The sequence below is a fragment of the Dendrobates tinctorius genome, unplaced genomic scaffold, assembly GCF_039654945.1.
Source record: "Dendrobates tinctorius isolate UK_male_01 unplaced genomic scaffold, ASM3965494v1 ptg000103l, whole genome shotgun sequence".
Lineage (NCBI taxonomy): Eukaryota > Metazoa > Chordata > Amphibia > Anura > Dendrobatidae > Dendrobates > Dendrobates tinctorius.
In genome coordinates, this window is record NW_027361771.1 from 6,108,716 (window position 1) to 6,121,760 (window position 13,045).

General features: G+C 43.1%; 1 protein-coding gene across 3 annotated transcripts in view; it reads right to left on the reverse strand.

The window, feature by feature from the left end:
* Window positions 1-237: 237 nt before the first annotated feature.
* TMEM104 (transmembrane protein 104) overlaps window positions 238-13,045 on the reverse strand; it is a 45,328-nt gene continuing 32,520 nt past the window's right edge. For all 3 annotated transcript variants that reach the window (XM_073587989.1, XM_073587991.1, XM_073587990.1), the window contains exons 8-10: window positions 7,512-7,614; window positions 5,565-5,658; window positions 238-2,489 (exon numbers count right to left, since the gene is read on the reverse strand). In XM_073587989.1, coding sequence (XP_073444090.1) covers window positions 1,729-2,489; window positions 5,565-5,658; window positions 7,512-7,614 — 958 coding nt within the window. In that variant the 3' untranslated portion in view covers window positions 238-1,728. The remainder of the gene's footprint in view (window positions 2,490-5,564; window positions 5,659-7,511; window positions 7,615-13,045) is intronic.

The window sequence follows — 13,045 nt, forward strand, 5'->3', positions numbered from 1 at the left end:
CTAAACATCGTAGATATTCCGTAGAAAACAAGCCAAGCTGTTCCACATACAGATTTCATCAGGGCCGTAAGTAATGTACTCATAAATCACCTCTGCTCTTGGAGAGAGAGATGAGAAAGGGGGATGGGGTGGCGAGGAATCTAATCAGCGCCAGAAGCATCTGTAATCAGTATGCCCTGGGCACGTGCTGTGTGAGCGTAGAGTTTTTTAAAGGAAGTCCTTCAATAAATACACAAATTGAGTCTCCAAGTCTTAATTTTATTTCACTTACAAACAACTGGCTAACCACTGTGCACGGTCAATGCCAGTATATAGTCACAGAGCAGCGAGGTTGTGCTGGAGTATATAACTCCGCGTGCACCTGATCACCCCATACACAAGGTGTGCCGGCATTCCCTTTATTGATAGAAAGGCAACAATTGCTCAATTTAAAATGCCAGTGCAGTACAGACAATGTCCTTCTAGTAGTGAACGCTCTATTTGCCAGAAAGAAGACAAGGCACTGTTAAAGAGGACCTGTTACCAGCTCTAAAGTGGCCACTTTTTGCTCATATTGCAGTGTCCTGTTTTTTTTTCATTTTAACAATCCACCACATGGCTCCAAAGATATGGGTCTTTATACTGGGAAAACCTGGTGACAGGTTCCCTTTAAATAAAAAACAGTATGGCCACCATCTTTAAGGCCTCTTTTACAGCATTATAGTATGCTGTATATATGTCCCCAACCCCCTTTTATTATACTCACCTACGGCACAGTCCGGTCTGATGGGAGTCTCTGGTCTTGATCCGGCACCTCCTCTCTTCTTGCAATGGTCATCCTCCTTCCCAGCTTCATATGGATCACACGTCCAACGTCATCCGTACAGTGCTCCTGCGCTGGCGCACTTCTCTCTGCCCTTTTGAGTGAAGAACAAAGTACTGTAACGCGTATGTGCCGTGAAAGGCCAAAGAGCGCCGATAACACATAGGCAAAGCCGGCGCATGCACACTACAATGCTTCACTCTGCCCTCAGCAGGGCAGAGAGAAGTATGCCTGCACAGGAGCTCGATGAGGAGGCACCGCGTGGATGACATAAGACATGTCATTGACATGAAGCAGGGAAGGAGGACGGCAATTGTACCATGAGAAGAAGCACGAGATCAAGACCAGCAACGCCAGTCTGACTGGACCACGCTATTGTGGGAATAATAAAAGCTCTTTTTATTATTTAAGCAATGCAGAGGAGATTGAGGACATATATACAGCATACCGGAATATGTTAATGTTGGTGGCTGTACTTTACATTGAGAAAACCTGGTGACAGGTTCCATTTAATGCAAATTTTTTAGGTGTTTACCAAGGAGGTGGTGCCCTCAATATTATCTGGGAGCGTGTCTTTAGGCTGCTGTGTATTATTACACAGCGAGTCATGCCCGCTTGGTAAAAACCATAAAAATTAGCACTTAAAGGCCCACATCTCTGGAATTGTATGGCAGATTTAGAGAAAAAAAAAAACAGGAGAACCGGGAATAAAATAAGGGAAAAAACTGGTAATTTTTAATCTGGTGAAAGGGCCCTCTATACGGTTTTCAGGAAATAATTACTTTAGAATTAGAATTTCCTCTCAATCATTATAGCATAGGATATGTCTGGGAGAATGGGGCCAGCCCCAGCAAACTTGTGGCAGTATATAAGATAAAGGCCTTGTGTGTCCAGCACATAACCGCCTCGCTCACGGTTTGTAATGTTTACAGGTTAACATCAGTCAGGATTATGTTGGCGGTGACATATATAAAGCAGGAGAACGCCCAGAGGAGAACAAACCACACCCAGCCTACTTGTTTAAAAGGAGACCGGTGCTTGTTACTACTATCTGGTCCATACACTAGGGCAGAGTCTTTGCGACTGCAGAAAACGAGAAACGCTGGAATAACATACTGGATGCCATTTCCTGCATAGGCGCCTGTGACGCTCACTAGAATTTCTAGGTGGTTTGTACAAAATGCCACAATGATAGGTGGCACCAGCGTTATGAGCGGAAACACGATACGGTCCACGAGCCAGGGATATGTGCCACCATCCCGATGAAAGAGAGTCCTCCAATTGTTTCGCAGGGTGACAGCAATGATGGGGAAATTGGTGCTGATGGTGAACACTGGGAATAATCCGAGGAAGTAGCCAATCACCGTAGGCACAAAGGGACTACATCCACTGAAGTTAAGAGTGTACATGTCCATCAGGCTCCCGGAGGAGAAGCAGAATATAGCCGTGAAGCCCAGAAGGCTGTAGAAAGACAGGACCAGTACGTAGTCCAGGAGCACGAGTCCGGTCAGGTGCGTCTTCCTGGACACAGGAGTGATTAGTGAAGGCAGAGAATGTTGGCACATGAATGAATACACGCACACCCCAAAAAGATTTCGTATTCCAGAGACATCTGCCATAGGGGGTTTACCTTCCCCTTTGCCTTCGCCGATCCGGATGAGTGCCAGCACGATCATGATGATGAAAGCTGCAGCAAAATATAAAATAAAAAAGGGGTTAAGTTATGTGAATGACCCGAGTGATCTCGGTTTTATGATCAGAGGCCTTTCTGGCATGCACCCAGAAATCATATTGAGTGCATGAAGGCAGTCAAGAGTTAAACTGTTGTCTTCACGATTTATGAGACTGACTCAGATGAGAACAAAGTGGCAGTAAAGCTGTGAAAACTCATTACCCGCTTCATAAATCACTGGGAGGAGGCCCCTGACACTAGCACCTCTCCTCCCCATAGTGCTGCGAAGGACAGAGCCCCCTCTCTACCAGTGTTAGCAATAAAGGGTTATCAGCAGGAGTTGTGTGTGGGGGGGTTTCCCGAGCATGCGTGGACCGTGTGGGTGGGGTGGTTTGTGACATTCAAACGTGATCTGGTTTATGGATTTGCTTGAGGATTTTAATCTCCATTTGCCTGCGGGCACTCAGAGCGGATGGGATGCGAGTAAATGGATTTGTATAGCACTGAAGAAGGATCGGACCGAGTATTCACAACATTGCATTGTCAATCTCAGAATGGGACAGGCAACTGCTCATCACGGCATTTTGTTTTATTTAAACTTAGGGGCTTAATTCTGAACTCAATCAAAAATGTAATGTTTGGAACTTCAATCTTAAAGGCGAGGCCACAATCGCATGGCTGAAATGGCGGCATAGTTATAGGCCACTTCAACGTTCCCATATGTAATGGCACTGAGTCAGAGAATGCAAATTTATTCAGGATTTTGTCTGGAATTCTAGCTCAATCATATTTATTTTTACACTTATTGGGTTTCCGAAAATTCAAGGCCAAATAATTTCTTGTAGAGACCAAATCAGACAAGTACCAGCTTATGCTCCAAATGACAGAAGGATTTTTCCCCTAGATTTTTACAATAAAAATGGCATACATTATTAAATCTTCGCATGTCCATGTTTCCAAGGTGTGTGGCATTCGTTTTTTTCATGGATGCAACATGTAGTCAAATAGCTCAGGAGTCCTTCATTAAGGGGCTTACACCAGAATTCTGGGGTACAAAAAACATTAAGTTGCAAATTTTTTTAGCAACTCCGCAAAGTTGAGCAAACATATTGCGACTTTTCGCTTCTACACATGAGTCTTGGCAAGTTACGCCAATACGGGCATAGCATGGACAGAGCGTGGCTTCACCTGCAGTAAAATTCATGAAAAGTTAACTTACTCAAGACATTTATTGACAGCAGCACACGTCAGTTAAAAGACCCTAATTCATTAAATGCATCATACTCCAGCATGACTGAAAGTTGCAACTTGTAATGAGCTGTGTGAGATCTCAGCAGCAGGGAAGAAGGCCACTGAGGAGCTGTTAGTCAGGTTAATTGGGCGGTGACTAGCTTAGCTTTCAAGAAGTATTCTACACAAATGCGGACATGGCTTTTCAAAGTAATTACACCAGCCTAATAAGTTCTGACAGATTTATTTAGTAATATCTGTAGAATGAATTGTGAAAACTGGAAGATCCTCACAGTATCAGATTTAACAAGATAATTAATTTAAGACTTATAAACCGGATTACGGTCCTTTATCTATACACAATTGGTGGAGAAAGGTTGACCTTGATGGATCTAGGTCTTTTTTCAACCTATTCAACTATACTATTTACAGTGGGTACGGAAAGTATTCAGACCCCTTTAAATTTTTTACTCTTTGTTTCATTGCAGCCATTTGGTAAATTCAAAAAAGTAAATTTTTTCCACTGGAAAAAAAACAAAACAGAAATGTAAAAATGTTTGCGAATTAATTAAAAGAGATCGTTGTTGTGGCTCCACAGATGCAGTAGGGAGATGGGAGAAAGTTCCACAAAGTCAACCATCACTGCAGCCCTCCACCAGTCGGGCCTTTATGGTAGAGTTGCCCGACGGAAGCCTCTTCTTCTCTGTACAAGAGATATGAAAGCCAACATAGAGTTTGCTAAAAAAAAAACCCATGAAGGACTCCCAGACTATGAGAAATAAGATTCTCTGGTCTGATGAGACGAAGATAGAACTTTTTGGTGATAATTATAAGCGATATGTGTGGAGAAACCCAGGCACTGCTCATCACCAATACAATCCCAACAGTGAAACATGGTGGCAACATCATGCTTATGGGGGGCGTTTTTCAACTGCATGGACAGGACGACTGGTTGTAATTGAATGAAACATGAACGCGGCCAAGTACAGAGATATTCCGGATGAAAACAAGACAATGACCCTAAGCACACAGCTAAAATAACAAAGGGGTGGCTTCAGAACTCTGTGACCATTCTTGACTGGCCCAGCCAGAGCCCTGACCTAAACTCAATTGAACATCTCTGGAGAGACCTGAAAATGGCTGTCCACCAACGGCTCACCATCCAACCTGACGGAACTGGAGAGGATCTGCAAGGAAGAATGGCAGAGGAACCCCAAATCCAGGTGTGAATAACTTGCATCATTCCCAAGAAGACTCATGGCTGTACTAGCTCAAAAGGGTGCTTCTACTCAATACTGAGCAAAGGGTCTGAATACTTATGGCCATGTGATATTTCAGTAAATTTGCAAAAATTTCTACATTTCTGTTTTTTTCAGTCAAGATGGGGTGCAAAGTGTACATTAATGAGAAAAAAATGAACTTTTTTGAATTTACCAAATGACTGCAATGAAACAAAGAGTGAAAAATTTAAAGGGGTCTGAATACTTTCCGTACCCACTGTATATCAATATCAAATAAAACTAAGTTGCTCCAATAAATTAAACAAGTCTGTATAACTATTCCCAGTAATCTGTCATCTATTTAGCCCATAAGCCTTGCCAGTTGCCCTTCACACACAGCGCCCTACTAGCCGCTTGGCCCTGCCAAGAGCACTCACACACCATACTTCTTTATTCCATGTGACGGGCTCTTCAATTGTAGACTTAACATTCACAACAACAATCTTATTATCGACAGCGACGATGCAAAGAAATGCCATAAATGATGACTGGTATGTTGTTTGTGTAGACAAGATTTATGTCTCATGCATAAACGAGAATATAATAATGTCACACATTAATGCTGGTTTCCACCACTTACCTAACCATCTCATAAGTGACGTCAAAATCTGCAGATATTTGGTCTTCTGCACATTAAAGAAAGTAAAAGGGCCAAGGAAAAGAGTGAATATCGCCTAGAAAGAAAAGAGTAAAACTGAAATTACATCAATGCATTAAAGAGGACTGGTCACCAGTAGTGATGAGTGAGTATACTCGTTGCTCAGGTTTTCCCGAGTATGCTGGGGTGATCTCTGAGTACTTTGGCGTGCTCGGAGATTTAGTCTGTCGACGCAGCTGCATGATTTGTGACTGCTAGACAGCCTGAATACATGTGAGAATTCCCTAACAAATAGGCAATCATCACATCTATTCAGGCTGTCTAGCAGTCGCAAATCATGCAGCTACGTCGACAGAAACTAAATCTCAGAGCACGCCATAGTACTCGGAGGTCACCCGAGAATGCTCGGGAAAACCTCAGCAATGAGTATACTTGCTCATCACTAGTCACCAGGTCAAAAGTGGCTTTTTTTTTCCTGCTGCTCCCCGGATTTCAATTTGGTTTGTTTTTGTTAACTGCCATACAGATCTGGAAATATGGTCCTTTTTTATTTAGTGGGTCCAATATGCTAATTTTTATGGTTTTGACAAGCAGATTAACTTGGGCAGAGTTTTTAATGTTTCTCTCCATAACTGTCCTGTGAACAACACCTTGTTGGCAAAGCTCATAAAAACTACAATATTGAGTGCATTAACAAAAAGTCACATATCTCTGGAGCCATATGGCAGATTAAAAAATGAAATGCTTAGAAAAATTAAAAAAAAAAACACAAGTGAGAAATAAGAATAAAATAACAGGAAAAACGAACCACTTGACCTGGTGTTAGGACCTCCTCGGACACATGGATTGCATGGCCAGGGCTCCCTACTCGGTAGCAATTTTTGCTTTTGGCTTTCGTGGACGGTTACTTATTTGAATGCACGAAATACAACACAGGGAGACAACTCCAATTCCTGGCTCAGTGATCAAAGCACCGAATCAGTCATTTCTTATTCCATATGTCTACTTTTCATTAGCTCTGTCTTGCTAAACCATTGTGTGATACACAGTTAAACAGATGAACTCCATTTGTCTGGCACACGCAGTCAGAATTGTACTTAATAAATCGTTTATGCAAAATACCTGCAGCAAAGCCAATTCTGTATGAGACCCGACTGCCAAGTGACTGCTCCATTGTACAATTCTCAAACACATATGCAAATAGTCTAACGAGAAAGAACCAAGCCGGAGATGTGGAATAGACTTATAGGGCTTGCACTCAGCTAGCTCCATCAGTCCTACTGGCCAAGAACGGAGAAAGGGGAGCATGCAGGACCCTCACTCCATTCAGGTAGGTGACTGTAGAGACTAGAAGTGCTTTTTCCACAGGACCAAACATAAAAATAGTTGTCAGGGGTCATCCAGCCACTGGGACTCCCTCGGATATAAAAAAAAAAAATGGATATTCATCTCTTTTTGCACTTTTCATAAGCCCAATTGACATGTCACAACAGAAGCATAGGAAAATCCATTTAAAGATATAATAGTAGAAAATACCTCCAATGAGAAATAAAGTATAGTTCTTCTGATTAGCCATGTCGCCTATCCCATATGCAGGGTACTGCAGTAGCTTATGAAACGATGGTTACAGCTACTAACAACAACTATACGAGTGGTTGTAGCCATGCATACCTAAGCTGCTGCAATGCCCTGCAAGAGGGGTAAGCAAAATAGCGAATCAGAAGAACTATACTACATTTCAAATTGGATAATTTGCTAATATTATTATACCTACTACACACTGGGAAAGGAGGCTCTTGGAGATGGAAATACCCCTTTAAGTCATTGGTATGAATCAAAACAACTTCACACAGGAAGGTCAATTTAGAATCACATATCGCTGAATGTCTCCAAGGATCCGAAGATCTATAATTAGGAAGAATAACTTGCCAGATAGATCCTGTAAGCATCAATCCGTCTGATGTTTCCCCAACAGGGGTCGGTGTCATTTCTTTCTCCCGCTTGAGTTCCACATGATTCATTCCCAGTAAAACTGAATAAGGATAGAAAGTAACGTGATTAACGCTCTATAGGATGACAGACAAATGCCTACGTCCACATGATGGTGTAGTGAGGGCATCAGTTCCGCTAGTCATTAGAAGGCTGGTGAGAGCGTTGTGACAAATGGCCCAGACTATGAACTGTACAGCATAGCTGTAATATATGGGGCAGAGGTAATGGAGTCAGGACATTAACCGTTCAATAGGACGCAATTTCATCTATTTTCTGATTGGAAAAAAAAAACCCTAAACACTTCTCACATAAAAGTTTATAAAGGGATTACCAGCTCCTAAGAGGATTTAAGGCCTGTGAAAATATATGGAAAATAAATGCTGTAAGCTGGATGTGCTGAGTCTAAAGTTTAATCAGCGCTATTTTGCATGGAGATGCCCGTTTACTGCACCATGAATGCAGTGAAGGTGGTGGGAAACCCTTATTATTTAACAACATTTTTTTTAATTTTTTTTTTTTTACATTTTCCCCTTTATCTTCCAAGATCCATAACTTTTTTTTTTTTTACAACACCATAACTGAATGAGAACCCAATTCTTACGAGATGAGTTGTAGTTTACCATAAAATGTACTGAGAATGTTCTGAGAACCATAACTTTTCTCTTTTTCAGTCCATGGAACTGTGTGAGGGCTTTCTTTTTTGAACTTTTAAATTAAGTTTTAAAATCATACTATTTTGTGGTACTCCTAATGTTTTTATCAGTCTTTACAGCATTTTTTAAGGGTGGGGAGAAGTGGAGGTGTTCTCCATGTTCTCACCCCTCCCTTAAAGACATGTGTATAGTTAGAAAGTATGTGGATGTGCAATGTGTTTAGTGATGTGCGTTACATCTAATATATAAAGCTCAAGTTTGTGTGTGTGTGTGTGTCCGGGATTGGCATCCGCACCGTCGCAGCTACAAAATTTGGCACAGTCACACGTCTGGACTTCGAGAGTGTCCAAGGCTATATGTTGTGAGGCAAAATTTTAACCCCGCGCATTCCAATTCACGAAACAATTTTTCCCCTATCTACATAATGGGGAAAAAGTGTGTGTGCATCAAGCCCCGCCCTTCATTATGATTGTTGCCATGGCGACGCTGATTCATCATAGGTTGCAATGGTGACAGTTATGTCATAACGGTTGCCATGGTGATGATGTCATAATGGGTATATGGGCACGGGACTATGGGATGGAGGATATGTATGATGGGTATATGGGCACTGGACTATGGGATGGAGGATATGTATGACGGGTATATGGGCACGGGCCTATGGGATGAAGGATATGTATGATGGGTATATGGTCACGGGACTATGGGATGGAGGATATGTATGACGGGTATATGGGCACGGGCCTATGGGATGAAGGATATGTATGATGGGTATATGGTCACGGGACTATGGGATGGAGGATATGTATGATGGGTATATGGGCACAGGACTATGAGATGAAGGATGTGTGATGGGTATATGGGCACTCGACTATGGGATGGAGAATATGTATGATGGGTATATGGGCATGGGACTATGGGATGGAGGATGTGTGATGGGTATATGGGCACGGAACTATGGGATAGAGGATATGTAAGATGGGTATATGGGCACGGCACTATGGGATCGTGGATATGTATGATGGGTATATGGGCACGGCACTAAGGGATGGAGGATAATTATAATTTGCTATAACTAACCACAGTTAGTTACTATGCCCGGGCAGCGCCGGGCTCTTCAGCTAGTCTAATATATAAAGCTCAAAGTGTGTATGTATGTATGTACAGTATGTATGTATGTCCGGAATAGGCATCCGCACCGTCGCAGCTACAGCCACAAAATTTGGCACAATCACATGTCTGGACCCGAGAGCGTCCTAAACCGTGTTGTGAGGCGAAATTTTAACCCCGCGCGTTCCAATTCACCAAACAATTTTGCCCCTATCTACATACTGGGGAAAAAGTGTGTGCGCGTCAAGCCCCGCCCTTCATTATGATGTCATAATGCCCCTATCTACATACTGGGGAAACAGTGTGCGTATCAAGCACCGCCCCTCATTATGATGTCACAATGGTTGCCATGGCGACACTGAGGTCATCATAGGTTGCAAGCCCTGCCGCCGCTCATTATGATGTCATAATGGTTGACTATGGGATGGAGGCTGTGTGATGGGTATATGGGCACTGGACTATGAGATGGAGGATATGTATGACGGGTATATGGGCACGGGACTATGGGATGGCGGATATGCATGACGGGTATATAGGCACGGGACTATGGGATGGAGGATATGTATGATGGGTATATGGGCATAGGACTAAGATGAAGGATGTATGATGGGTATATGGACACGCGGCTATGGGATGGTGGATATGTATGATGGGTATATGGGTATGGGACTATGGGATGGAGGATGTGTAATGGGTATATGGGCACGGGACTATGGGATGGAGGATGTGTGATGGGTATATGGGCACTGGACTATGGGATGGAGGATATGTATGATGGGTATATGGGCACGGGACTATGGGATGGAGGATATGTATGATGGGTATATGGGCATGGGACTATGGGATGGAGGATGTGTAATGGGTATATGGGCACGGGACTATGGGATGGAGGATGTGTGATGGGTGTATGGGCACTCGACTCTGGGATGGTGGATATGTATGATGGGTATATGGGCACGGGCCTATGGGATGGTGGATATGTATGATGGGTATATGGGCACGGGACTATGGGATGGAGGATAATTATAATTTGTTACAACTAACCACAGTTAGTTACTATGCCCGGGCAGCGCCGGGCTCTTCAGCTAATATATATATATATATATATATATATATATATATAAAAACGAGTGTGTGCGTGTGTGTGTGTGTGTGTGTGTGTGTGTGTGTGTGTGTGTATCAAGCCCCGACCCTCAGTATGATGTCATAATGGTTGCCATGGCGACGATGTCATAATGGTTGCCATGGTGATGATGATGTCATAATAGGTTGCCATGGCAAAGATGATGTCAGAATGGTTCCCCGCCCCACATTATGTCATAATGGTTGCCATGGCGACGCTGATGCCATAATAGGTTGCAATGGTGACGGTTATGTCATAATGGTTGCCATGGTAAGGATGATGTCGTAACAGGTTGCCATGGCGACGATGTCAGAATGGTTGACATGGCGAACATGATGTCATAATGGGTTGCCATGGCTGCAATGATGTCATAATAGGTTGCCATGTTCAAGATGATGTCATAATGGTTGCCATGGTGGCTATGATGTCATAAAAGGTGGCCATAGCGACGATGTCATCATAAACGTTGCCATGTATGATGGGTATATGGGCACGGGACTATTGGATGGAGGATATGTATGATGGGTATATGGGCACAGGACTATGGAATGGAGGATAATCATTATAATTTGTTGGGACTATGGGATGGAGGATATGTATGATAGGAATATGGGCACGGGACTATGGGATGGAGGATGTGTGATGGGAATATGGGCACGGGACTATGGGATGGAGGATATGTATGATGGGTATATGGGCACGGGACTCTGGGATGGCATAATTTGTTATAGCTAACCACAGTTAATTACTATGCCTGGGCAATGCCGGGTTCTTCAGCTAGTTAGGAATAGAGTTGTGTCCAGCCCCACCACAGGTAGATACTATGGACAGCTAGGGATAACTGTTGGTACTAGACAAAAGTGGGAGGGGCTTAAGTGAAGGGACAGAGTATTTCCTAACAGGAGGGCAGAGAGGGCCTAGCTTCTAACGGAAGCAGACCTATGGTTTGACTAATCAGCAGCGGTGCATGAAGTGGGTGTTCCCGAAGTGGGAGGAGATTGAGGGAACAGACAGCATGACCCAGAATAGAGACCAGGAAAAGTGATAGGAGTTGTGAGTGATTCTCCTGAGATGGGACCTTGGGCAGCAAGCCTACAGGGACGGTTCCGAGTTTTCACGTCGATGGTAATGGAACAAATTTTTTTTTCAGGATAACAAAAACGGATTGCTGCTGGATCCGCTCTAAGGCCGGGGTCACACTAACCGATGCAGAATACGGTCAGTATTTTACATGCGTAATACGGATGAATGGCCCCTAAACAGTGCTCCGTATGTCATCTGTAATCAAGGAGTGGTCGCGTATTTTGCGCATGAAAGCATCCGTACAGTGAGATTTTCTCGCAGGCTTGCAAAATGGACATATAATGGAGCCCTATGACAGGGTTTCTAACAGAAACCAAAGAATAGATATAGACACATAGAATGCATATATATATATATATATATATATATATATATATACATACACACACATTCTATGTATTCTATGCGTATATATCTATTCTTTCGTTTCTTTATTAAAACTGTCAGTGTGAGTTTACTGTATAGCGCACTGAATTGCCGGCTTTGCTAAAAGACACCTGGTGCGTATTTCTCGCAAGTCACATGTGTGGTCCGTGTGTAATGCGTATTTTTTGCGCACCCATAGACTTGCATTGGCGTACTACAGCCGTAGTACGCTGACAATCGCAACATGCTGCGATTGGCACGGACCGTAGAATACGGATGAGAAATATACGGCTGGTGCGAGGGACCCCATAGAGAATCATTGGTCCGTGTCTAATGCGTGCTTTTAGCGCCTCTCACTCGGCCGTATTCCTCGCCAGTGTGACCCCGGCCTTACGGATGATTACTGGACATGAGCACTTAGCCTAAGTGTGCACATGCTGCGCATTCACCTGCGGATTTTTCCATGCGGATTTAGCAAAATCCGCAGGTAAATCTGCAGGTCAAAAGACCTGTGGTTTATCTGTGGATTAGCCTGCGGTTTGACACCTCTACAATGGAGAAGGTGTGAAACCGCTGCGGATTCCGCAGAAAGAAGTGACATGCTGCGGTTTTGAAACCGCAGCAAATCTGCGCTGAAAAATCCGCAGCATGTGCACAGCATTTTTTGTTTTTCATAGGATATAATGGTACTGTACACCGCATCAAAAACTGCTGCAGATCCACAGGGCCAAAACCGCTGCGGATCCGCAGCAGAATCCGCAATGTGTGCACATAGTCTTAGAATGAGTTCACCTGAGCAGTAAACATCCGTATGAAAAGGATACAGTAGACAAATGGATCTAGCTCAGTTATTTTAGCCAGATAAAATAGTTGTTTGCGCACAACTTTTGTGTCTGGTTAAAAAAATATTATTTTTGATTGATCCATTTGTTAAATCATTCAAGAACGTGAACTCAGCCTAGAATTCTTAATGCACCAGGTTACCAACCAAACCATCATAGTGCAGATACAAAAAGAAAAAAAAAAAAACCTAGTGCTACTGGAGCCCATTCATTTTCATGATCCCCAATGATCTAAAAAGTAATGGCGTATAGTAGCGATATACCAAAGCTTTATACAATGATAACAACACTTTA